Below are 24810 nucleotides of genomic sequence, written 5' to 3' on the forward strand. Positions count from 1 at the left end.
GTTTGTTATGATTTTAGTTAATTTTAATATTATCAAACTACGTTTTAACGCACATTTTGATTCGAAACTTATTTCAATTGGATGGCTTCATCCGGGCACCTGCACTAAGATGGCGGATTCTGCAACATGGCAAAACTTGCCAAGAATGTGCCAAGCTTTTGGATAAAAGTAGCGGATATTTTACTTATATCTTGATTACGGACATAGTACGGGTAATCACTGATCTTTCCTTGTGTCTGTGCAACTAAGTGCAGTATTGGTTTATGAGTTATTTACCCCAGTTTTGTATTTACAATCAAAGGGAAGGGGTGTGGAGAAGTGATATTTGTTCAGTCGGTGATTGCTCTATCCTGTTATCGGCGTTTAAAGTATCCAAAATGAATGTGCAGTATGATTCAAGTTATGTTGAATTTGTTTCTTGAAATATGTTTACAAGGACATGAGGTATTTTATGATCGTTAGGCTCACGGAATGGAGTAAAATGGCGGTGCCTGTCCCGATTCAGTTATCTACTGTCAAACCGAATATACAATCACGGTTCGCTTTCTATTCATGATATTTTGGCAAAACCAAACCAACTTCATCATGAGTCGAAGTTAAAGACAAATCGTTCGTGGAGAAAATAATACTGTTTAGCATGATTTTCAGTTTATGAAACAATATTACTTTGATGACTGAGATGAGGTTTGTGTCTGCAAAGTCTTTGTTACGAGTTCACATATAGCCTCTAATAGACAAGAATATGATTCATGAAGTTATTTGCTTGAGGTTAGACAGACAATTAGAGTAATACCATAAAATGATGTTTCTGTGTTTAGTATATTGCTGATGTTTAGATGATATTCTCAAAAGACAGCAATCAGTACTTATCACAGATAAACACTCATGCCAAGATTCAAAAGCCAAAATGGTCATGCTTTGTACAGGTATGGCTTTTGAATGCTTGTTTGTTTTGGCATCAAACTTAAGCTCTTAAATATTTAACATCAAGGGGTGTTGGAAAGAGGAATTCAAGGTTAATTGTTTATAGGTCCTTTATATGGCATGAATTTGGCCAACTGGCATCATTTTAATATGGGAGGTAACTCTTTATTTCAATTTTCCATGTATCCATCCCATGCAACATCATTACATGCACATTGCTTTATGTTACTAAATTGTTACACTTTGAATTCCATAGAATCAAAATTTTCTCACGTCTCAAAGGAAAATAATCATTCATGCTAAAATGCTTGGTAAATGTATGCCATGATTAATTTTGTATAATCCTCATGATTGTAGATGAGACTATTGCAGGTTTAATATGATATGCAGATATCTTAATGTGTTGTTGGTTATTTCTTTCAATGTTAAGCAGTAGTCTCTAACCAAAGTTCAAAGTAACTTTGTGACTGTGTAACCAATAGTAAAAGGGCATTTGTTATAAATGTTATGTTTAGATTACCTCACTGAAAGTCAAGTGAGCTTATCATGCTTATGTCACACCCTATTTGTCCTTCATTAACATCTCCTTAGAATGGCCTGCATCTATGAAGTTTTAACATACATGTTACCACTACTGAAGGATAACACTCCAGTTTGTTGAAGAGGTTTCAATCGGATCTTTAACCATGTTTACATGGCCGCCACAGCAGTCATGTTGAAAATCTTATTTCTGTCCATTTCTCCGCAATTTTGGTTCTTATTGTATTGAAATTTCTCCTGGGTTCAACACATATGTTTAGTTTTTCTCCGGTATTTTGAAATTTGAACTTGATTTTTACCTTTGCACTACAGCAACATGATCCTAAATTTTCTCAAAATTAATTTTCTCGCACTGTAAAAATCACCTCCCAGAAAACACATGGCCCATGAAGCTTGTTCCAACCTATGATGACATTTTTCGATATGAATCTGATTTGTGATATGGTTACTATGGCAACTGTATTGAAAAACCACCAACAGCAACAGCATTTGAATGTCAATTAATTCCCAATGTTTTGTTTATGAAATGACATTTTTTTCATACATGTTGCATCATATGTTACCGTATATGTAGAGATGAAACTTAGAAATACAGGGCATTGGAAAGATCACATTAGGGGTGTCACAATTTGTCATTTTTTGCACGATTTGCACTATTTTACATTGAAAAAAATCTATTTGGTGTGTTTAAATAATATTTAAGTTGATTCGTCATTAATTATTTTCCATTTGTTTAAAGTCAATAGTTATGACTTGCGATTAGTTACCAAGTTGTCAGCTAGCCATATCAGCATTAATTGTAATTGAACTCCTAACCAAAATCATAAAATATCACAATGGTTTTTCTTCCAATAGTTATCAGGTTTTACTTATCCTGGTCATTTGGAATTCGTAACTTTAACTTTATTTGGTTGGGGTGTGATCCATCGACGAAACTTCTACTTTATTGCATCAGATGGCAAGATAATGTGACTTCTTTTTTTATTGTGATTGTTCTGATACTTTTTCAGATCCATATCAACATTTTACAGATACATTTTACAGGAATACATTTGACTTTTTACAAGCAGAATGTAATTTCTACAACATTGATGTGAAAGAGATTAATCATACACAACCATGAGTAAGGTTAACTTTGAGATGGAAGGGATGATGGGAGGTGATTCTGATTCGTCGGATGAAGACAGAATGCAAATAGACGAATCCGCAGCATCATCATCAGGGGGACCGCAGACAGCAGAGGATACAGAACTAAAAGAGGAGGAAGAGGAAGGCAGTGATGATGATGATGATGATGGTGACGAAGAAGATGATGAAGACGACGATGATGAGGATGATGACGACGAGGATGGCGAAGACGGTGAGGAAGTGGATGAGGTTGAAGGGGAGGAAGATTCTGATGAAGGTTAATTTCTTTCACCACCTGAATTATGTTAATGAGAACTTCATGTCAATGATGACTGTTTGAAAGTTCATTGGTATGCATAATAAGAAAACCATCTACTGATCATATTTCATTTCTGGAATGAAAGCTTTTACATAGGTTTTGTCCGTTATCCATATGTTACCCGAAGAATAGGTCTTCAGCGACCCATGCTTGCCATAAAAGGCAACTATGCTTGTCGAAAGAGGCAACTAATGGGATCAGGTGGTCAGGCTCGCTGACTTGGTTGATGCATGTCATCATATCCCAATTGAGTGGATCGATGCTCATGTCAATCACTGGATTGTCTGGTCTAGACTTGATTATTTACAGATCGCCGTCATGTAGCTGGAATATTGCTGAGTGCGTCGTTAAACAACAAACAAACATCATCCACATGTTGCTTAAGACAGTTCTTACAATATATTTGGTGTATCATGTTATGGATCATCCCACCCCTTATGAACCTTGTGACAGTGCCAGGGATTGTCTTAGGCCGTGATTCAGGGATATTCTCGCATATTTTTCGTGATAGCGCACCAACATTCAATCAGCGCGATTGAAAATCGCATAGATCTTTCAATAGTTTTATCTGCATTAACACGCTCATTTTCACCTACAAAAAATGGCATATTGCTTGAATAAATTTATCTGCGGTACTTAAAAATGTCAATAAAAAATTTACACGCTAGTTTATTCAATCGTCAAAAGTTGTCAATCGAAACAGCGATTTGCATACTCGCAGCATTGCATGCTATCTCTTACTGTGCATAACCAATTCCTATATCACTGCATGGAGCTTTGCATCAGCTGACAATGGTTGAAGTGTGCAACAATTTTTTTTATCCCCGATTGACAAAACAAGTTTTGTTTTTACAAACTAAACACTTTGGTAGCACACAAAAATCTTATTATCTAATTAATGTTCGAAAATGGGATATCCAAGGATATATCTATTTAATCTGGTTATATTACTTGCAACACTATTTGAGGCACAAGTGCTAAAAATCAAATACAGTTTCCCCACCGTGTGAAGATGAAATATCTCTGAAAATTAGCAAAATCTTATCACACGCCAAAAAATCTCATTTCTTTTGGATCAGGGGTGATTTTCTCTCACAGGTAAAACATTTCCAGGATAATCCCTGCACTGCACAGTTGCCTGGTGACTGTTTGAAATGGACCCTGAATGGCCTTATAACCTTAGTTTAATAATTCATAATAGATTTAACATGGTTAAGGGATTCTTATGCTGTAGCATTAAACCTGGAATCCCCTTTATTTGGAACAATGTGTTACCATGGTTACTGGATATTAGAGGTGAAACAATACATCAGTGCATCGTGAGTTTTCCTGCACAAATACGATACACGATACATTTTTTTCTGTAGCGATACAAGACGGTTTGCTTGCTAAAATACATGTCTGCTTGTTTAATGCCCCCACCCCCGGTATTTTTGTCAGTCAAAAATAACAAAATGTGTTGTAATTAAGTTCACTACTAAAATAGCTGTAACAAACGTTAGCTAGCTTTTCCTTTTCCATCTGCTCTGAAATATTTGTAGTCAAGACATTTCCATATTTCCACATCTTACGTCTCATATCTTGACCTTTGTATCGTGATTCGTTATGTATTGTGACCTTGCAGTATCATTTCATCTCTACTGGATATAGTTCATTAAGACGTAAGTAGGTGTATATTCCATGATTGGTTGTTACTGTTCTAGAGTGGGAGTCTGAGGAAGAGGAGGAAGAAGCTCAGGCTGAAGGCTTAGTTGTTGAGAGCGAATCCGACGACGAGAACGCTGACAATTGTCCAATCTGTCTTAATCGCTTCAAGGATCAAGATGTCGGCACTCCCGAGGCCTGTGACCACAACTTCTGTCTTGAGTGTATTCAGGAGTGGGCAAATGTACGAAATTCTGAAAATTCTTCTTTCAATATATCTTCTATGGTATCTTCACAAGAACTGGTTTTCACATAGTACCTTAGTCAGAGTGTACAAATGCATTGTAGTGTACAATGAGTCATTATTTAACGTAATTATGTGTTGATTGACAGAATGTGAATACCTGCCCCGTTGATAGACAGGTGTTCCGCCTGATTCTTGCCAGACATCCCAGTGAGGACAAGGTTTATGAGAAGGTGAGTGTATCCATGGAAATTATGATGGAACTTAACATTCTAGAAACTGTAAATTGGCTGATGTGTCTGGTATTCACCAATATTCACACTCACTTACCAAGGCATGCTAGTCCTGATCTATTGTATGTATATTTCCATATAGCTTATCAGAATAATCACTACTCGTGCCATTTGGGCAAAGGAACTAATAATGTCTGGGTGTTGTCATTAGTTATGCAAGAAAATGTTAGTCGCAACCGTTTTAAAATTTGTTTGATACAAGGTTAGTATTGATGTAACAATGTTTGTACAGGCTTGAAAAGGCCTTGAATATTAAGGTCCCTCTTGAAAAGCCTTGATTTGTAATTTAAACTTGAAAGCCTTGAAAATCACCAAAATAGCTTGAAAAGCCCTGAATTTGTACAAAATGACAAACTTGTCAATAAAGGAATTAAAACACACAAATCTAATAGTAATGTACCAAGGATGTTTCAGTGTGGTTTATCACAGTGATAGATTTGACACTTGGCTAAACACCTTGAAGAATTCATGATAAGATTTTCATTTTATTTATTGGAAATCAATCTTGTTTGAGAATTTGTGCATACTGCTTTTTGAGTATTATAATTAATAGGTAGTATGCTGGATTACAAAAATATTGGCAGACTGAGGCTAATAACCCAACTAAAAGTCTTGAAAATGACACATGAAAAGGCCTTGAATTTTCATGTTCCATATCTGTATGAACCGTGCATTACAGATGAAGCAAAGGTGATGAAGAGCCAAAGTGAATATTTCTCATTAATCACACATTTTTGTGATGTTTAAGTGGAGGTTTTTCATGGTGTTCATGTTTGTAGATCCCTGTTGAAGATAAGAATGCTCAGGAGGAAGAGGTTGAGGAAGAGCCAACGTACTGCGAGGTGTGCGGCCGTTGTGACCGGGAGGACAGACTACTGCTGTGTGATGGCTGTGATCTGGGGTGGGTGCTGGCTCACATCCTGTAGGGCGTCACTGGTTGGGTGGGTGCTGGCTCACATCCTGTAGGGCGTCACTGGTGGGGTGGGTGCTGGCTCACATCCTGATGGGGGTCACTGGTGGGGTGGGTGCTGGCTCACATCCTGTAGGGCGTCACTGGTGGGGTGGGTGCTGGCTCACATCCTGATGGGGCGTCACTGGTGGGGTGGTGCTGGCTCACATCCTGTAGGGCGTCACTGGTGGGGTGGGTGCTGGCTCACATCCTGTAGGGCGTCACTCGTGGGGTGGGTGCTGGCTCACATCCTGTAGGGCGTCACTGGTGGGGTGGGTGCTGGCTCACATCCTGTAGGGCGTCACTGATGGGGTGGTGCTGGCTCACATCCTGTAGGGGGGTCACTGGTTGGGTGGGTGCTGGCTCACATCCTGTAGGGGTCACTGGTGGGGTGGTGCTGGCTCACATCCTGTGGGGGGTCACTGGTGGGGTGGGTGGTGTCTCACATCCTGTGGGGGATCACTGGTGGGGTGGGGTGGGGTGGGTGGTGTCTCACATCCTGTGGGGGGTCACTGGTGGGGTGGGGTGGGTGGTGTCTCACATCCTGTAGGGCGTCACTGGTGGGGTGGTGCTGGCTCAAATCCTGTAGGGGGGTCACTGGTGGGGTGGGTGCTGGCTCACATCCTGTAGGGGTCACTGGTGGGGTGGTGCTGGCTCACATCCTGTGGGGGATCACTGGTGGGGTGGGGTGGGTGGTGTCTCACATCCTGTAGGGGGTCACTGGTGGGGTTGGGTGGTGTCTCACATCCTGTGGGGGGTCACTGGTGGGGTGGGTGGTGTCTCACATCCTGTAGGGGGTCACTGGTGGGGTGGGTGGTGTCTCACATCCTGTAGGGGGTCACTGGTGGGGTGGGTGGGTGGTGGCTCACATCCTGTAGGGGTTCACTGGTGGGGTTGGGTGGGTGGTGTCTCACATCCTGTGGGGAATCACTGGTGGGGTAAAACTGGAAGTGGAAGAAAATGTCACTAGTTCCAGAATTGTAATAGTTCCAGAATTGTAATAGCCTTGGACTCGCCGACTTGTGTTTATTGAAGTGGTTATTGTGTTGCAGGTTTCACTGTGAGTGTCTGTCGCCACCTCTGGCCGACATCCCTGTAGAGGAGTGGTTCTGTTCCGACTGTGCCGCAGCCAACAAGGAAGGTAAAGGTCACCTAGCTGTTTCTGATTGGTCATTTTCATTTATTGAGGAAGGATATATTTTACCTTATGAAAATGGTATATATTTTTTATTAGCCTGTTAGTAATCCAGATTGGCAGGCATGAACGAGATAAATGGATGACATGAGATAACAGTGCCTCACGTTCACTGTACATGGTCAACTAACGTGAGGTTAAAAAGTGTGACTGGTGAGTGTATGTGTGTGTGTAGCTCTTACTGTCAACCATGCGTTTGTCTTATCCTGACTTAACTACATCCATGATGTGTTGTAGTCTTCTAGACAATATACTAGCCGCTGCTTGTCATAAGAGGCGAGTCAGTGGATCGAGAAGTCACACTCAGTGACTTTGTTGATTGCGTATCATTTCCCAATTGCCTGGACAGAGCTCCAGATAAGCTGCGTATCTGTGTGAAATACGCATCAGAAATGCAGATCTACGCAGTAAAATATAATCCAAGTGTATCAAATACGCAACGAACATTACAGATACGCTACAAAAATAAAATTTGTGTGTATCATCAAAATATTGTGAAGTAACCCTGCGTATTCGATCAGCAAATCAGCAACTTATTTTGAAATTATAAACGGGCATTCCGTCAACCTTGCCAAACTCCACGATGACAGTCACATCATGATCATTTGCCATCACACTTTCGTGTGGAAGTATCGTGGTATTTTTGAGTCCTATAAAGCTCTCGAACCCACACGACTCCAGTTTGCAGGGACTAGATGAATAGTGTTTTTAAATATTTAACTTAAATACCCACATGTGTAAAAACTAGTGGGTAACAGAAATTTGAATACGCAGATAGAATTACTGATACCCATTGATTTTAAAATGCATGGGTAAAATACCCACAACACCAAAAGCTTATCTGGAGCTCTGATGGATCAATGCTAATCACTGGTTTGTCTGATCCATACTTGCCTGTTAACAGATCATTGCCATATCACTGGACGCTTGCTAAGCAGGACATTACACACGCACACACACACACACTCTGACTGTTTTGTTGATGGTGTAGGTGCAGTTGAAGAAAGTGAAGAGGAAGATATTGACATCCGCCCCCGACGCCGTCTCATTGCTCGTACTCTAGTTAGTGAAAGAGTGCGGACGCGGATCAGGCAGACCCGTGTCGAGAGGGCATTACGGCTGCCACCCGAACTCGTTTCCTCATCTGAGGTAAGAACGAGATTGAAGTCATGTTCTTCATACATGTTCGATCAATAAACTATTTTCTTGGTAGTTTTAGTGTTGCAGCAAACCTGACAATTCAGTGATGTCATGTTTTGGACACAACTGCTGATATACAAATGATATCAAGTGGCAGAAATTAATTGTTGAGCCCTGGAATTTAATGTTTTTGTGTTGAATCTAGAGCTGGGACAAGTAGCTCGGGTACTGAGGTCGGATGGGTCCTTAGTAGGACCCAGGTACCCACAGGACGACCAGTATCTGTTAGTCACATGATATATTTTTTAGTGACAGTGACAATAAAGCTCCATGGTGACATAGGGAGTCACTAATGTTCGCATTTCTTTCTGACTGTGTATGCTTTCCTTCTGATGTTTATGTGTTTGGGTAAAGATAAAGCTTCAGTCAACTTCAGTGTATGCATGATCAGAATGTACTATACGTGTATCTAAATAGTTTCATAGGGCTCCTGTGAAACAATTTCCAATCGGACATTTTGTACCCAATTTGAGGCCTACAGCAGGTACCTGGGTAGGGTAGGGTAGGGTAGAGTCGGGTTTTAGGCCTTCAGTTACCCGGGTAGTAAATTTGGACTCATCCCAGTCGTACCTGAATCTTTCATTGTGCAGATAAGGCAAGAATGTTGTCTCAGGTGACTGAAAGTCTGCCTATACAGTTAACTCTCAATCTCACAACTTCACAACTACAGGAAGAAGGCGTGTCTGCTGCTTCTTCAAGTCAAACATCTGCATCCCCTTTGAAAAAGAAATCTCCTGTCAAACGACGAAAGAAGACCACAAGGCGGAAAACCCGTAAACGCAAGAGTCCAAAGAAGCGGAAAACTAAATCCCCAGGCTCGAAAACAAAAAAGAAAACGGCTGGCAAACGGAGGAGGAAGAGAAAGGGAGGAAAGAAGCGAAAGGTGGGATGATGTCTTGTGTTTGTAATCAGATCAACGTCTACCTGAATAATTAATTAATTGTCATTAGAACTGAACATTGTGAAGAACAAATATGTACCAAGTACCCATTGCAGGTCAGATGTGACAAAGTTGGAATGGGTAGTCAAAGCCACAGAAACTGGTTGATGGAATGTCATCGTCCTCTGGTGCTCATTTTTCCGGCACTGGTTTGCCTGGTCCAGACTTGATTATTTACAGACTGACATGATACAGTTTAAATATATCTTACTGAAGCGTTAAAGAACACTTACTTTTAAAAGCTCTGCAACTTCAACAGGACCCTGCCCCACCATGATACACATACACCCACGTTCACATTGATGGGGTGGTGGGGTAGCTCAGTGGATAAAGCGTTCACTCGTCTCGTCGAAGACCTGGCTTCGAATCCCTATATGGAATATTGATAAAAACGGCATACTCACTCACTCACTCACTCACTCACTCACTCACTCACTCACTCACTCACTCACTCACTCAAATTGACATCCTTGGACATTAGGAGTGTTTTTTAAGACTTGTTGAAATAGTGTTTAATGAGTCCTCAGAGTTGGTAACGAGACAAAAATGTGTGTCATGTGTACCATGTTTACATTTTTCGTCAGCTTTATTCAGTTAATACCAAAAGATGTTAAAGATGGTACTTGTTGTTATCCTGTCTGGCGCTCAGTATTATGGGGCTAAAACAAGGACTGGTCGGCTCGGAGTCAGTATACTGTGTCTAGTGGTGTAGTCATGGTAAACTGCAGCATGGTATCTGAGTGTGCTAGCACTATAAATCGGCATCAGTCCGGACTAGTACAAGCAGCGAAACACGCACATGTACATGCACGTCGCTATATAAGTGCAATAATCTTCTACGCGACGTTAAACCGCATTTCACCTCCCCTCTGTTATATTCATTTGTAGCAAAATTGAGACCTGGTTCAGAACTATTGCTCTCAACTGCTACTAGTCCATGAGGACTACCATCTTTGGGTCTGTTCTTGTCGTCAGTACAATTAGTAGTCTCAGGCTAGCAGAGTAGCGTGAATTTCAAGAGCTGTATTGACTGTGCAACTGTTGCAGCTAAAGAGAGGCAGTCCTCGTACAGCAGCTCCCGCATCCACCACAGTCAAGTCTCGGATCGCGGGGCGCCTGGGTCTGTCCAAGCCTCCGTCAGGTCTCTCCATACCTATGCAGAAGCTGCCCCAGGAGAAGACGCTAGAGCAACACCGCGCCGAGGATGTTGGCTTCTCTATACTCGGCCATAAAGACGATCTAGATCATTTCCAAGAGTAAGCACTGTTAAACCTCGTTAATCCAGACACACCCACCTTTTAGACAATTGCTTTCTGGATCGCCTTTTTTTAAAAAACATTACTCCTTTATGATGTTTCGTTTGTTAATCCAGTGTCTGCTAATAGCTGTAAGATCGCTGATGCAGCATTAAACAATGATGACTGCCTCACTCACTCAGAATGGTGCCATCTGGAGTAATGAGGCACCGGTAGTCGAATTGTGAAAGAGTCTTATTTTGTTGGACCCCTGTGGAGTCAATAACTCCCTGGGAGCCGTTGTACATAGCGATCTTAGCGCTAAGGTGATCATAACTCCCATACCTTAACATAAGTCTTACGACAGTTGTAGTGCTAAGCTGTTTCGGACAACAGCACCCTGAACTAGTAGTTTAACAAATTATTACTTCAAAGATTTGGGGAGTTTTGAACCATTTCCGTGAGGCACAGTATCATTAGTCCAGTCTTTATTTGCAGTGATGATGTGTCACCTGAAGCTCAACCAAGTGGTAGTGGGAAGGCAGGCCGTCTCACCAAGTATTCTGTATTATCATTGAAGTCACATCGTCCTGTTGGCAGAGTCAGAATACCGAAGTAAGTTCAGTTAATTTGTACAGTGAACTCTGTGTGGACCTTGGTGTAAGTGTCCACAGCACTGTATTGCTTGTCACTTGGGTCAGGTAGTCGGACTATGTGATGTAGTTAATTGCAGACCCGTGAAGATCCGGGGTAGAATAGGTCTTCAGCAACCCATGCTTGCCACAAGAGGCGACTATGCTTGTAGTAAGAGGCGACTAACCGGATCGGTAGGTCACACTCGCTGATTTTGTTGATGAATGTCGTATCCCAATTGTGTGGATCGATGCTCATGATGTCAGTCACTAGATTGTCTGGTCCAGACTCGATTATTTACGAACTGCCGTCATATAGCTGGAATATTGCTGAGTGCGGCATTAAACAACAAACAAACAAACAAAGCATGTCATCATATTCCAACGGTGTTGAATATTGCTCATTGTATGAATCACTGGTTTTCTTGGTGCACACATGATTAATATTCTGGGATGGAAATAAGCTAGCTTGGATGAGTTTTGTTGATGGTATCTGTAAGGCTAGTAGAGTCTTCCTGTATGTTGTCAATATTCAGGCTGGTGGATGTACTTGGTTAGTTGCCATCCCTTTTGTTCACAAGCAATGTGATGTGGCTGAAATATTGCAGACCGCAGTGTAATACAACAAACAAGATCCTCCCTAGGGTACATGAATAGTTATCCATTCTCCTTGACAAAGGGGGCGGTGGGGTAGCCTAGTGGTTAAAGCATCCACTCATCATGCCTGGGTTCGATTCCCAACAAAGTGTAAAGCCCATATTTTTAAACTTATCCTATCTCACACTATGCATTTCTTCTTATTCTTTGATCTTGGTGTGGAAACGTCCTAGAACAGAGTTTCCAGCTTCAAAACACCCCTCACCGAAACACATCCCATACATCACCAAATCACCACTGTGATCATGGTTCACGCACCACTAAAATCCCGTGCAACACGACCCCAGCGACCTGAGGTTTAAGAAGAAATGCATAGTTTGAGATAGGATAAGTATATAAATATACAAATTTATTAGAACATTTACAATTCCGGTGTTCCCCACCTTGAAATTGCTGGAATATTGCTATAAAAAATGGCGTAAAACTATACTCACTCACTCACTCACTCAACCACTCAACCACTCAACCACTCACTCACTCACTCACATCATGACAAGGTGTCATATGTATTGTTTCAGTATGGGTTGTCTAAACAAATGTCACCGTAACTTTGTTTAACTCTCCAACTGATGATCTTGATGTCTTTGCCAGAGTGTCAACCCCGTCCACCCTCGTGGTCGAGCCAGCAGCAGCAACCAGCTCCACCTTCGACATCCTCGGCTGCATCATGCAGAGTCAGAGCATCCTCAACATGAAGAGCGGGGATGTCACGATAAAGAGAGACGGTAGGTCCAGCCATCGGATTTCATGCTTGTCTTGAGACCAAGACTACTAATTAGTGCTGAGGTCAAGTAATAGTCCCTAATGACTAGTTTGAGGCTATGATACTGGACAGTTCTCAATGCTGTGATTTTAGTCAGTCAAGCAGGACTAGCTACAAACTCAGAAGGATTAGTGCCATGAGTTAACAATAGTCCTCTGGACTTATCTTTAAAGAAATTAATGATCACAATATCTGTCATTATGGATGCACGGACAAATATTTAAATAGCAATTTTAAGTAATGTCATGACATGTACAGACTTTTATTACCTCCCCCTGGGGATTAGATTTTGGTTGGCCTAGCCAATTATTGTTCATATCTTGTTCATCTATTCAATTTAGATTCTTAACAGATCTCATGTTGAACTATAATGTTCATGGTTGACTTTAACCATCTCATTAATTGGCGAGACCTTTACAACTAGATCATTAGATGTATTTGATCCCATATTGGTGGAGTGTATCTCATTAATTGGCGAGACCTTTACAACTAGATCATGTAGATGTATTTGATCCCATATTGCTGGAGTGTGTCTGTATTTCAAGTCACATGTGATTTGCCCTGATGAAATCTTCTTTTGTTTGTTTCTTCTCAGGTTCTCTCGTTGCAAACAAGCCAGTCCCAAAGGCAGACGTTCATCTGAAACATAGCAACACATTTGAGTTGAACACATTCTCAAAGGAGAAGGAAGTTGATGAGTACGACCCGTCTAATCCCACAGATGAAGATGCAGCTGATGTTCTGTCCTCGAAGCAAGGCCAACTGGCTCCAGCAGCCTCAATTGGCTTTGACTACGACCCATTTGAACCCACAGATGACTCGCCAAGCAAACCTGAGACTGTGTATGATCCTTCCTTTCCTACAAACGAGGACGCAGATATGGGAGAAGATGGCGCCAAGGACAGTGAAAATGAGACGGATACTGTTGTGAAAGATATTGAGGATAAGACTGAGCAAGATGATGAATGTTCTAATCTGGACGGGGAAGAGGTGCAGGAGTCGGAGAAAACAGATGACGATTGTGTGAAAGAAGATGCATCAGAACCGGACTCCATTCCAGGCATCAAGAGCCAAAGTGATATTTTTGAGGCCAGTAGTGAGATTACATCTGAAGATTCCAAGGTGTGTACTGAAGCAAAGGGGGGCGAATGTGATGTTGGGTCTCCGAGTGAAGTGATGGAGTACGCCCTGGACGATACCTCCATGGACTCTGAAAAACCTCTGCAGATTGATGAAGGTGGAGAAGACGAAGACAGTCAGAAGGCAGAGGATGGAGCTGAAGAGACTCTTGCAGAAGAGGAAGTAGAAGAAACGGAAACAAATTCTCAAGATGCCAATGAGGGACAGGAGGAAGAGGTTGAGGAAGAAGTCGAGGAAGAAGTTGCCGAGAATGAGGAAGTTGCCGAGAATGAAGAAGTTACTGAGAATGAAGAAGTTGCTGAGAATGAGGAAGTTGCTGAAAATGAGGAAGTTGCTGAAAATGAGGAAGGAGAAGAGGTGGAGGACGAGGATGGTGAGGAAGAAGAAGTGGAGGAGGAGGAGGAGGTTGAAGTGGAGGAGGAGGAGGAGGAAGAAGAAGAAGAACAGGAGGAAGAGGAGCAAGAGGCAGGGGGTGATGAAGAAGGTGAGATTGAGGAAGAGGTTCAAGCTCGGACAATGGGGTCACATCTAGGGGGATGGGACACAGATGATTCTGACTATGAAATTACCCGAGAACAGGAAAACAAGGTGCCCATTTCAGAGTTTCCACGTATTCCTAAGAAGAGGAGTTACAGGAATAAGGATGCTGCTGATGATTTAAGGACAGTGTTGCAACGGTTAGATGAAAAAGGCCATGGTCACCGGGCATATGAAAAGAAGGAATCTGTTCATAAGAGTAAAAGAGACTCTGACTCCAAAGATAGGACTTCTAAGTATGATAAGAGGGAAAGAGACTATGAAAGAAGGGATAAAGATAGACGTGATGATCGAGAAGAACGATCACGTGATAAGCATAGCAGAAAAGAACTGTCACGAGGTGAATATGAAAGTTCGTCTCGGCATAAACGAAGGAAAGACACTAGATCTAGAAGTAGGTCCCGAGAGAGAAAGGATAGCTCTGGGTCACATGACCGTAGAAGGTCAAGATCACGTGAAAGGTCATCTCGCAAAAAGCGTAGAGAACGGTCATATTCTCGTGAAAGATCTTATGAAAGAGAAAAATCGCACAAGAAAAAGAGGCGTGATCGTGATCGTAGCCGGGATCGTAGCATTGAACATAGAGGTCGTAGAAGTCGTTCTCGATCTCACAGTCCTAGAAAATATTCTGAAAGAGACAGTTATTCTAAACAAAATCGTGATAGTGAAAGATCGTATAAAAGAAAGAGTGACAGGGAAGATTCAAGGAGTGAGTACAAGAAGATTCGATCTGGAGATGAGGCTGAAAAGGAAACTACCAAGTATTCCTCAGTGAAAGTTAATCACAGTGCACCCAAATTAGTGCCTGTTTCTTTCACGGATGACCCAATAGTTCTTAGTGATGATGAGGAGGAGCAGGACCATGAAAATATACCTCTGCCATCCTTCGGGCCAAGTGGAAGTGCAAAGTCCGATTTGGCAAAGAAAAGTGAAAATCTGGACATCAAAGGTGATAAGCCTGATGCTAAAAGTGATAAGTCAGACAGCAAAAGTGAAAGGGCTAAGAGTGACAAATCAGCAAGTAAGAATGAAAAGCCTAAATCAGAGAGTGAAAAACATGTCCGTCTTCAGTTGAAGTCGTTTGCCACTAAGAAAGTGTCGGAGCATTTGATTAAGCAGGGTGGTATATTCGGGAAGGAGCCGTCTGTGTACGACCCCGCTCACCCGACCGATGAGGAACAGGAGACCGAGAAGGGAATCTCAGTGGACTTTCAAGGTGCTGTGCCCAACAGTGCGTCACCCGACCTTCCGCCACAGCTCATGCAAAATGCTCACGGACAGGGACCTTTCATAAGTGAGAATGCATTTATTTTGACAAGTGAGCCAGGGGTTATGCAGCCACAAAATATTCCTCTGCCTGCTGTGACGTTTGGGATGCTTCATCCCCGACTCCAACCAGGCTTGCCCCAAAGACAGATTCTCATGAACCCTGTTATGTTAAATCAGCCACCTCCGTTCACACAAACCCAGCCAGGTAGATTTCCTCGTCTCCCGACTGGGGCGATGCCTCGGTTTGGCTGGCAGGTGAACCCTCCTGGCGGCATGTTGCCGCTACAGCAGAACAGATTTGGTGCTCGTATGCCTCCTGGCCCTGGCGGAATGCCCCCAGGGGGTAATGTGATGAACGGTGGCTTCGACCCCATGGGTCCTGACCACTCGCGTCCTCCCTTCCCACCTAACATGCACCTCCCACCAGATCACAATCACCCACCTCCAGTGCAGATGAAAATGAACCAAATTCGTCCTCTACTGCCGAACCCACTCAGACCACCCCCCGGACCACAGGCTCCAAAATCACAGCTGGAACAGTTGGAAGAGATCTCAAAATTACTAAGTGCTCAAGCCCAGCTTGCTGCTCTTGAAAAGGACAAATCTGGCCTTAATTCCCCCAGTGGGAAGGGGAACGGCATCTTTAAGGTGCCACTCCCCCCACAGCTGTTTGGCAAAGGGGCTTTACTGAAGGCGCAGGAGTCGGTGGAGACCACGGAGGTTGTGGACATGGACATGTCCCCGCTAGATGACGACTGTGAGCTGGAGCTGCCCACCCCGCCCGACTGCATGAACACCGACCCAGATGAAAAACCCAAGAAAAGGACAGTTGACTTGAAAACTTTTAAGAAAACCGTCCAGGAGCTGTCTTCAACTCAGGATGACCAACCGTCGTCAGCTGCGGACCTCACAAACAAGGACAAGGTACGACTGAATGAGGTTAGGATATGCTTAATAATATAACTTAAAAAAACAATTTAAGTCATTGATTTTAAAAAGTAATCAAATAATGAACACACATTTTTAAAATCATTAATTTAGGCAATTTTTTCTCTGTATTCTCTTATACTCTTAAATGTTATTTTACAACACAAACACGACAAGGAAACTTTGACATGGCACAATTTTAACAATGCTTTTAAAACTTTTTTCAGACTTTCTAATTGTTATTCTCAATTTTATTATCGCTACAATTTATTAAATGGTTGGTGGGAATGGATCGCAGATTCTGTGATCTATCAGAAACCAGTCAATAATTGGAACATGTTTCAGGTAACATGTACTCATTAAGTTATGCCATCTCTGTCAGCCATATTTACTGATCTATGAGACAATATGCAGCAATCATCATGTGCAAACATAAGAAAGTTACTGCCCACATGGATAGGTAATAACTGTTAACTCCCTTGGATTAACATATCTATTGCCACCCACCTATTCTAAACATAATTTAGTTTTCAGACAAGTTATAAATGTGATAAACATGAACTTATCAAAGTGTAACGATTGGTCATTAAGGTCGTTCAGGTTGCCATGGCTACAGTAAATACAATCATGTTTGTTGTGGAACTGAGGGAAATATGATGTGAAGCTTGACCTGACCTGACTGATGTTCTACCTGTTTTATTCCAATGCATTGTCTAGGCCCAGTGCAGGGATGAGTTCTCTCCATTATCGTTGGTTCCTGAAAATTATTGACGGCTGCTGCTTGGACATTTTCAGAAACCATTTGTCATGTTTGTGATGTTTTTGCTTACCTATGTTATTTAACCCTGAAGGAAAACTTTCACAAATTATTGAAACAAAAAAGATTTGGGTAAGAATTGGCCTCATGCTTGTTGTTAGAGGCAACTCACAGGATCGGGTGGTCAGGTGCTCACTGACTTGGTGGATGCATGTCACCCTATCCCAGTTGAGTAAATCAGTGCTCATGATGTCAGTCGCTAGATTGTCTGGTCCAGATTCAATTATTTACAGACTGCTGTCATATAGCTTGAATATTGCTGAGTGCGGCGTTAAACAACACACAAAACAACCTGTAAACCAGGAAATGAAACATAAGTCCTGCTGTACAGCCACACTGATGTTGGTGAGTGTGTCTCGTACTTACAATGTTGCCATGTGTTGTAGTATTTGAAGAAACTGCATCTCCAGGAGCGGGTGGTGGACGAGGTGAAGCTAGCCATTAAACCCTTCTACAGTAGCAAGAAGATCAATAAGGACGAATATAAGGAGATTCTCAGGAAGGCTGTGCCAAAGGTAACCACTTCCTTTACAGGGACTGTAACCTCCCTCATACATGTAGGCAGCAGGACCCGTAAAGATCCGGGGTAGAATAGGTCTTCAGCAACCCATGCTTGCTGTAAAAGGCAACTATGCTTGTCGTAAGAGGCGACTATCGGGATCTGTTGGTTAGACTCACTGACTTGGTAGATGCAGGTCATTGTATCCTAATAACGTGGATCGATGCTCATGATGTCAGTCACTGGATTTTCTGGTCCAGACTCGATTATTTACAGACCACCGTCATGGAGCTGGAATATTGCTGAGTGCGACGTTAAACAACAAACAAAGAATATCTATCAGATGTTGAATTTTTATCTTTCCCTTCCAGGTGTGCCATAGCAAGAGTGGAGATGTGAACCCTGTAAAGATCAGGGCACTTGTCGATGCATATGTTAGCAAAGTGCGCAAAGGTCGGAAACCACACAAAGAAGTAAAGAAGAAATCCAAAGATGATTCAAAAGCAAATGGTGAAAGACTAAAGGGGAAACCATCTCGATAGCATTAAATTATTGTATCATATATTGGTGTAGCAAATAAATGTGTGAGTGCTCGGTGACATATGATAAGACTGCCTCTCACCTATGTGACATCTTGGACTCGTCCATTGCTGTGATGTGATCAGTCTACATGGTATTCGAGGGGGTGACAGGCATCTGTTGGGCAGTCACCGTGGAACCTGCCAATATCATGGACTGTTATTGCCTGTTTGGTCACATCGTATACCATGGTGAAACTGTGTGTGTGTAAATATATATATATATATAAATCAATGTTGATGCCATTCATCCAGAAAGATACTGTACAGCACAACTGCAGTGTAAATTCATCAGTTCCTGTAACCATGGTAACGGATTGGTTTAAGACTTTATCCAGTGTGGAACTAGACCGACTGAAAACTGTGGAGTGAAAGTATGTTAGTTTTGTGCAAAAACATTCTTGCAATTTCATTTAGATAATCAATCATTGTTAATATTATTACTTGGAGTTGTTTTATAGAAAGCATGTTACCATGTGAGACATGTGAGATAAATAGATTTATCACCTATCATTGTTACCTGCAGGGTCACGTGACCTCCATTTCCAGGGCATGAAAGCATGGCTACATATCAGTTTGTTGATGAAGTTTGTCTGTTTGCTTCTCCTGGGCACAACAACTTTATTCATGTTCAAGTTATCCTGACTCTAGCTACCACAGGTCCCGTTCCACGAAGCGATCTTAGCGCTAAGGTGATCCCAACTCCCATGCTTCAACAAGGGCGTATGATGATCACGGGGCTAGGATCCCATTCTTTGTGGAAGTGGCAACATACTTAGTGGATAAACATTTAAATAGCAGTGGCCTGGGATTTTCATTTGAAACTTGATTTTAGTCACATTTCGAACATTTCGAAAATATATTTCATACAAGAAGATCCTTTTTTTAGCCCATCAGATGTGTTATATCTGCTTCACTCTAGCAGTTTATCTTAGTTATCTAACAGCAGCGCAAATATTGAATTGATATTTCTTCGCTGAATTGTAATTCATTAAACGATTCCAGGCCAGTTGGTCAATAGGGATTTTGAACACACGTTTCTAATCAGCAATCACAACTCATGTATGAATGGATTCTACTTAAGTGTGAGTTTTTTACAAAAGTTTTCAATCATGCCCATCTGATGTTCATCCAGCGCTTATTGAATCATGCAAGCTGATACGTGTAAGTAGCATCAGGAAGTGAACTCGTGTAACTTAATGGACTCTTTGACGTCTCCATTGACACTTTCCATGGTGTCGAACAAAAAGATTTGTATCCTTTGCCGTGTTGTGAAAATGGCAGCTCATGGTTATGACACAGTCAGCAAGTTTATCATCCAATTTCATCATGGTCAGAGGGAATTGAAGACTGAAAGGGACCTTGCATATACTGGCAGCTCGTAACTTAAATATGCATGTCTTGTCGTCATAGTAACCGTGTTTCTGGAGGAAGGTGGTCCGATACCTTGACAGATCCACCAACATCATTCATTATCATTTCATGGAATTGAATGACAAATACTTTTATCAGCTGACATTAAATTCACCTGAATATTAATTGAGGATATGTCCTTTCTGAAAATACAAACAATTGGCCATCTGGCTACACATTTTTCACATTGTAGGGCGGTGCCGCTTTTACAGATATAATTAAATATGGCCGCAGCTGCAGCCATATTAATTTGTCACATGGGCAAATACTCCAACATTTCAGGATGGATCACAACCTGAAGTCTTTTGTGAGTTGTATGATTGAAAAATTTGATATAAATTTCAAACATTCAAATGAGATGCATGGCTTTATTTTCCCATTTGGTTTTTAGAGCCCAGATTTTAAACATTTCTTTTAATACGAGGGAAATTACCCACTGATTAAGTATTTATCGATGGGGGATACACAAAAATATGAAGCTTGTCATCCATACTGTGTCTGAAGTCTCACAGCTCAGGAAACTCTCTGCTTTATCAGCCAAACCTTCACATCAGTTCCAGATGCTTCCAGCTTATGTAATGCAATGGAAGGCTTCCGTAGTCTGATGACGACCGAGTTTGTGTCACGCTGCATTGTATAGACTCCACATGTCAGGGTCTATCATCATTCCAGTCTTACTAACATAGACAGCCTTCGTTCACCATCACTAAACGTGTAGACACAATGGTGCTCGCGCCGTCAGTAGGGTCATCATAGGAGTCAGGGTTAGAGTATGGGAGTTAAGACAGGTGTACTGTAAAAGATTGCTCTATGAAATTGAGGCCTATATGAAGTCTGGATACGTTTTGACATTTTTACAAATTCCTATCAAGTCGTGAAAACATTTGCCATTTGTTTATGAATTGTCTGTTAAAAGTGAGAGATTTATTCTGTTTTGAGCTATATTCGTAGTAACGTACGAGTAGACAGACATGCCAGTATATCGTCATGGTCCAAGGTAGTTCTTCATCCTTCCCATGCCTTCCATTCCTGAGACGTTTAATCTTCCAAGACTTTCTTTAATTCCCTGGCTTTTGTGTGTGATTGCTTCTAGTGACATGCCCTCAGTTGGTGTGGAGTGTAGCTGTAGAGAAAGTGTTCTGTACAAATATTGCATTCTTTTCTTAGTAAAGTGTTGTGTTCAAACTAAATGCAGCCTCTCAGAGGAAGGCTCAAGTCAGGGGATGAATAAATAAGATGTTAAACAATGAAACATTGATATTAGTCACCTTTATTGTATTCGAACTAGTCTTTTAACACGATATCCTGAAATGTTCCTGATTCCTTTGCACAACGTTCAGCTTTTGCTGTCTTTTCAAGATAGGATTTTGTGGACAGAAGCAGACTAGGGAGCGCACATAACCTGATGAAACTTGGTTTGTGGCGTGTAACTTATTGTACATTATTGGGTATTAGCCAAAGTCCAAGGATTCTTTCTGGACAATCAAGGAAGTAAACTCAAAATGTGTATTTTTTAAAAATCATCGTATATATTTTTTAGAAAGTGTTAAAACGTAAACATAATCGATGATGGTTCTTGTGGAGCAGTGCTTATTTATCTATTTATGGGAATTAAGATGTTTGAAAGTAATGCGATTCTTAATTCCATTTTCAAGATAATCATTAACTTAGAGACATGTTCAGATTTTACCAATTTCAATTGAATAAAGGTATGGGACTAATAATTTCAAGGTGGAGTTGGGAATGCGTCGGCTGATACGAATGTGCTGGTGGCTAATACCCCATAATGTGAGATAGCAGACATTTGTGGTTTGTGTTCTTCTCTCATTATCTCACCCTCACATTTAAATAAACCAAGATGCTAAAACGCTGTTAGAAATAGCTGGTCTATTATCAACTGTCAGTTTGATTCTGACCTTGAAAGGATCTTGTAAGAACCTGTATTGTTTTTGTCATGGCTATTGAAAATCGCAAATCATGACTTTAATTGGAGACAGTGCAAATATTTTTGAATGCATTTATACCTGTCTTTAAGGTTGCTTCTGAGTTTGTGAAGAATGACGTTCAGAAAAATTTAAGTGAAGCACGTTATTCATTTGATTACTCTGTTCAGGTTTATGTGTTTCACGGTCAGATTTATAGAATGTTTTTAAAAGTATTTACCATTATTTTGTGGGTCTTTGTTGATACAGCATATATAGCGACAGGATTATGTCAGTCTCAGCTACCGACGTATTTGGTAGAACAGAAAACAAGGATAATTCTTGTCTGTTGTTTGCCCAGATCATGTACAACATTAATTTTCTTCATAAGGAAAAGACATTGGTATTCCATCAATTTGTGTAAGGGTAAGTACGTTGTCAGTTTGCCATTTTATGAAGACAAGCAATGTCCAGATCAAGAATTATTCCCGAACCAAAGGATAGAAAACCTGTCGGAGATATTGAGAAAAGGTTGTGCTTGTGGGTTTCTATGCATTGGAATAGGACATATTCTGACGGTTTTATCAGGCTTGTTGCCTCTAAAGTCTGACAGTATTTATTGTAGAGATTTAACTGTTTCTATGGTGAGACAAAGTCTGCTACTCTGTACTTCTTGAACCACAACCAGGGGTACAAATTTATCGCGGCATACAAGACAACAAGTAACAAAAACCGTGAAAAACAGGTTTCTACCCACTGGGCTTGATGAGCCCTGGGTCTGCTGGGTAGGAATTACCACATTTGGTAGGATGGATGAATGAAATTCTTCACAAATATCAAGCAAGTGTTAGGTTTAGTTTATTGTGTGGTCCCTCACTCTAACACATACTATGGGTGACGTATAGGATTTGTTCATAATGAACATGTAAAAATCATGAATATATATTAGAAAATACGAATTGTCAGATCACTCGCAAACATTGCCAAAACACCGCATCCCTGCCTCTTGTACTCTGAACATAAATAATCATCATAGGTTTATGGGGAGCAGAATCATTCAGCTTTTGTCTCTCAGAATGAAATCACACTTTCTGTGTTGCCTCTATGAAGAGCTCAGACCCCATAGGCTGATACCAAGGGGGTCCAGGGAGTCCGGATCACCCTTTTTGAAAACGAAATGTAGAAGACAACCTCCCCCACCCTCCCCACGTGTTTTTACTGTGTACTTTTAAACCTCACAAATTGATATGTCCAGCTCATTTGAGGAAATATGATGTGTTATCCTGCCCATTAAGTTCTGGGCTTTGTCAGTTGAGTGAGTTGGGTTTTATGCTGCTTTTAGCAATACTCAAGCTATATCACAGCCGGGGGACACCAAAAATGGGCTTCACACATTGTACCCATGTGGGGAATGGAACCCAGACCTTTGGCATGATGAGCAAACGCTTTAACCACTAAGCTACCCGACTGCCCCTTCATCAGTGGAATTTGTGATGATGATGATGTGTTTGGAAATGTTTGTCAAAAATTGCTTATTTTGCAAATTGCCTCTGAGGCTGAGGTAGTCTGACGTGTTGTATTGGCAGTGTTGTGTTGGCTGTGTGTTATGGTGAGGGACTTTTGTATATGGATTGTGCTATAGTACATGTTCTTCTCTCATGTCTACATGCAATAAACATGATCAACCCATAGGACTTGTGTCATCTTTGTGGTCTTGGAATGACAAGGCTGAAGCATATGTTGGTGATACCAGGCTGTGATGTATACTCTACACACACAAAAATTAATAAAGGGATGGGAACATTTTTGGGGATATTTTTTATTCAAATGTGTGTTGAGTATTCACTACAAAAAAATATCCCCAAAAATATTGATGATCCCTAAAAACCATCACAGGAATACTGTATTTTTGGATTCTTCAGTATACAAGTGATATCTTGACAGAATGTACAAAGTTTTAACATTGAAGTTTGTGGAAACTGTCCTTGGTGTACTGGAAATAATATTCAGGTAAATAAAACTCATGATCCCTTTGGGGGGCACGGGTGGCCCAGTCTAAGGCGCCGCGATTCGCTTGAAGAGTTGCGTCCCTTTGGCACGCCAGAAACCTATGATTGTGGGTTCGAATCCCGGTTCGCCCCGATTATGTGTCTAGGTTTGTCAGCACCATACCCGTGCTCGTGGGTTTCACCGAAGTGGTAAACATCTGAAACCTGCATCACTTCGGGCTTTCCGCCCACATTAAGCTGACACACCGGATATAACTGGAATACTGTTAAAAGCGGCGTTAAACCCAACACACACACACACACAAAATCAATTCCTTTGTTTAAACTTCTCTGACATGGTGTATACACATGAACACAACCATACTCATAGTGGCTGGATCCGGTGGTCAGGCTCACTGACTGGGTTCATGCATTTCATATCCCAATTCTGTAGATTGGTGCTAATGACATCAATCCCTGGATTGTCCGGTCCAGACTCAATTATTTACAGACCGCCGTCATAAGGCTGTATTATTGCTGAGTGTGATGTTAACAAACAAATACTATACACAAAGAAAAATGTTAAGCACACCCCTATTTCTTAACCATGACAAATGGCAAAAATCATGGCATTGGATGACTAACCACAGAAACTGGACGATGCCAATGTCATGGGATAGAACAAACATTTGACAACAAATAAAGAAGGTATTGGTGACATGGTAACAGGTACTGTTTTTTACCTTAGACAATACCTCATCAAAGTATGGAGCTGCAAGATTAAGTAAACGAGTTAAGTTTGATGTTTCATGTGAAAATGGTCCTTAAAATCTCTACTTAACATGACACGTGAAACAGATCAGTAGCGGGTATATCCGCCACGTGCCCGGGTGACGCATTCCACCCTAGGTCTCATGCCTCCAGTCAGACGTTGGATCTGTTGATGGGCCAACAACCACTCCTGATGCAATGCCGCTTCCAACTTCCGTAAATCTTGTACAGGAGGATCTCGTGCCTGTATGCGCCGCCCCAGAATATACAAAACATGTTCAAGGGG

General features: G+C 41.5%; 1 protein-coding gene across 4 annotated transcripts; it reads left to right on the top strand.

Annotated features, from left to right (window-relative positions):
• Positions 1-38: 38 nt before the first annotated feature.
• LOC124149787 (PHD and RING finger domain-containing protein 1-like) lies at positions 39-23454 on the top strand. Of its 4 annotated transcripts, none has more exons than XM_046521561.2 (14): positions 39-168; positions 2475-2869; positions 4615-4799; positions 4949-5032; positions 5872-5993; positions 7094-7182; positions 8228-8385; positions 9107-9319; positions 10424-10632; positions 11110-11226; positions 12492-12625; positions 13259-16548; positions 17740-17868; positions 18224-23454. In XM_046521561.2, the coding sequence occupies exons 2-14, from the start codon at positions 2584-2586 to the stop codon at positions 18392-18394; spliced, it is 5187 nt and encodes a 1728-aa protein (XP_046377517.2). In that variant the 5' UTR covers positions 39-168; positions 2475-2583; the 3' UTR covers positions 18395-23454. The 4 variants fall into 4 exon arrangements, with proteins under 4 accessions (XP_046377517.2, XP_046377515.2, XP_046377518.2 ...); XM_046521559.2 differs by having other exon boundaries at positions 74-212; XM_046521562.2 differs by having other exon boundaries at positions 74-212; positions 13259-16533.
• The last annotated feature ends 1356 nt before the right edge of the window (positions 23455-24810 follow it).

This window comes from Haliotis rufescens, unplaced genomic scaffold (assembly GCF_023055435.1).
Source record: "Haliotis rufescens isolate VD_foot unplaced genomic scaffold, xgHalRufe1.0.p SCAF_6, whole genome shotgun sequence".
Classification (NCBI taxonomy): Eukaryota; Metazoa; Mollusca; class Gastropoda; order Lepetellida; family Haliotidae; genus Haliotis; species Haliotis rufescens.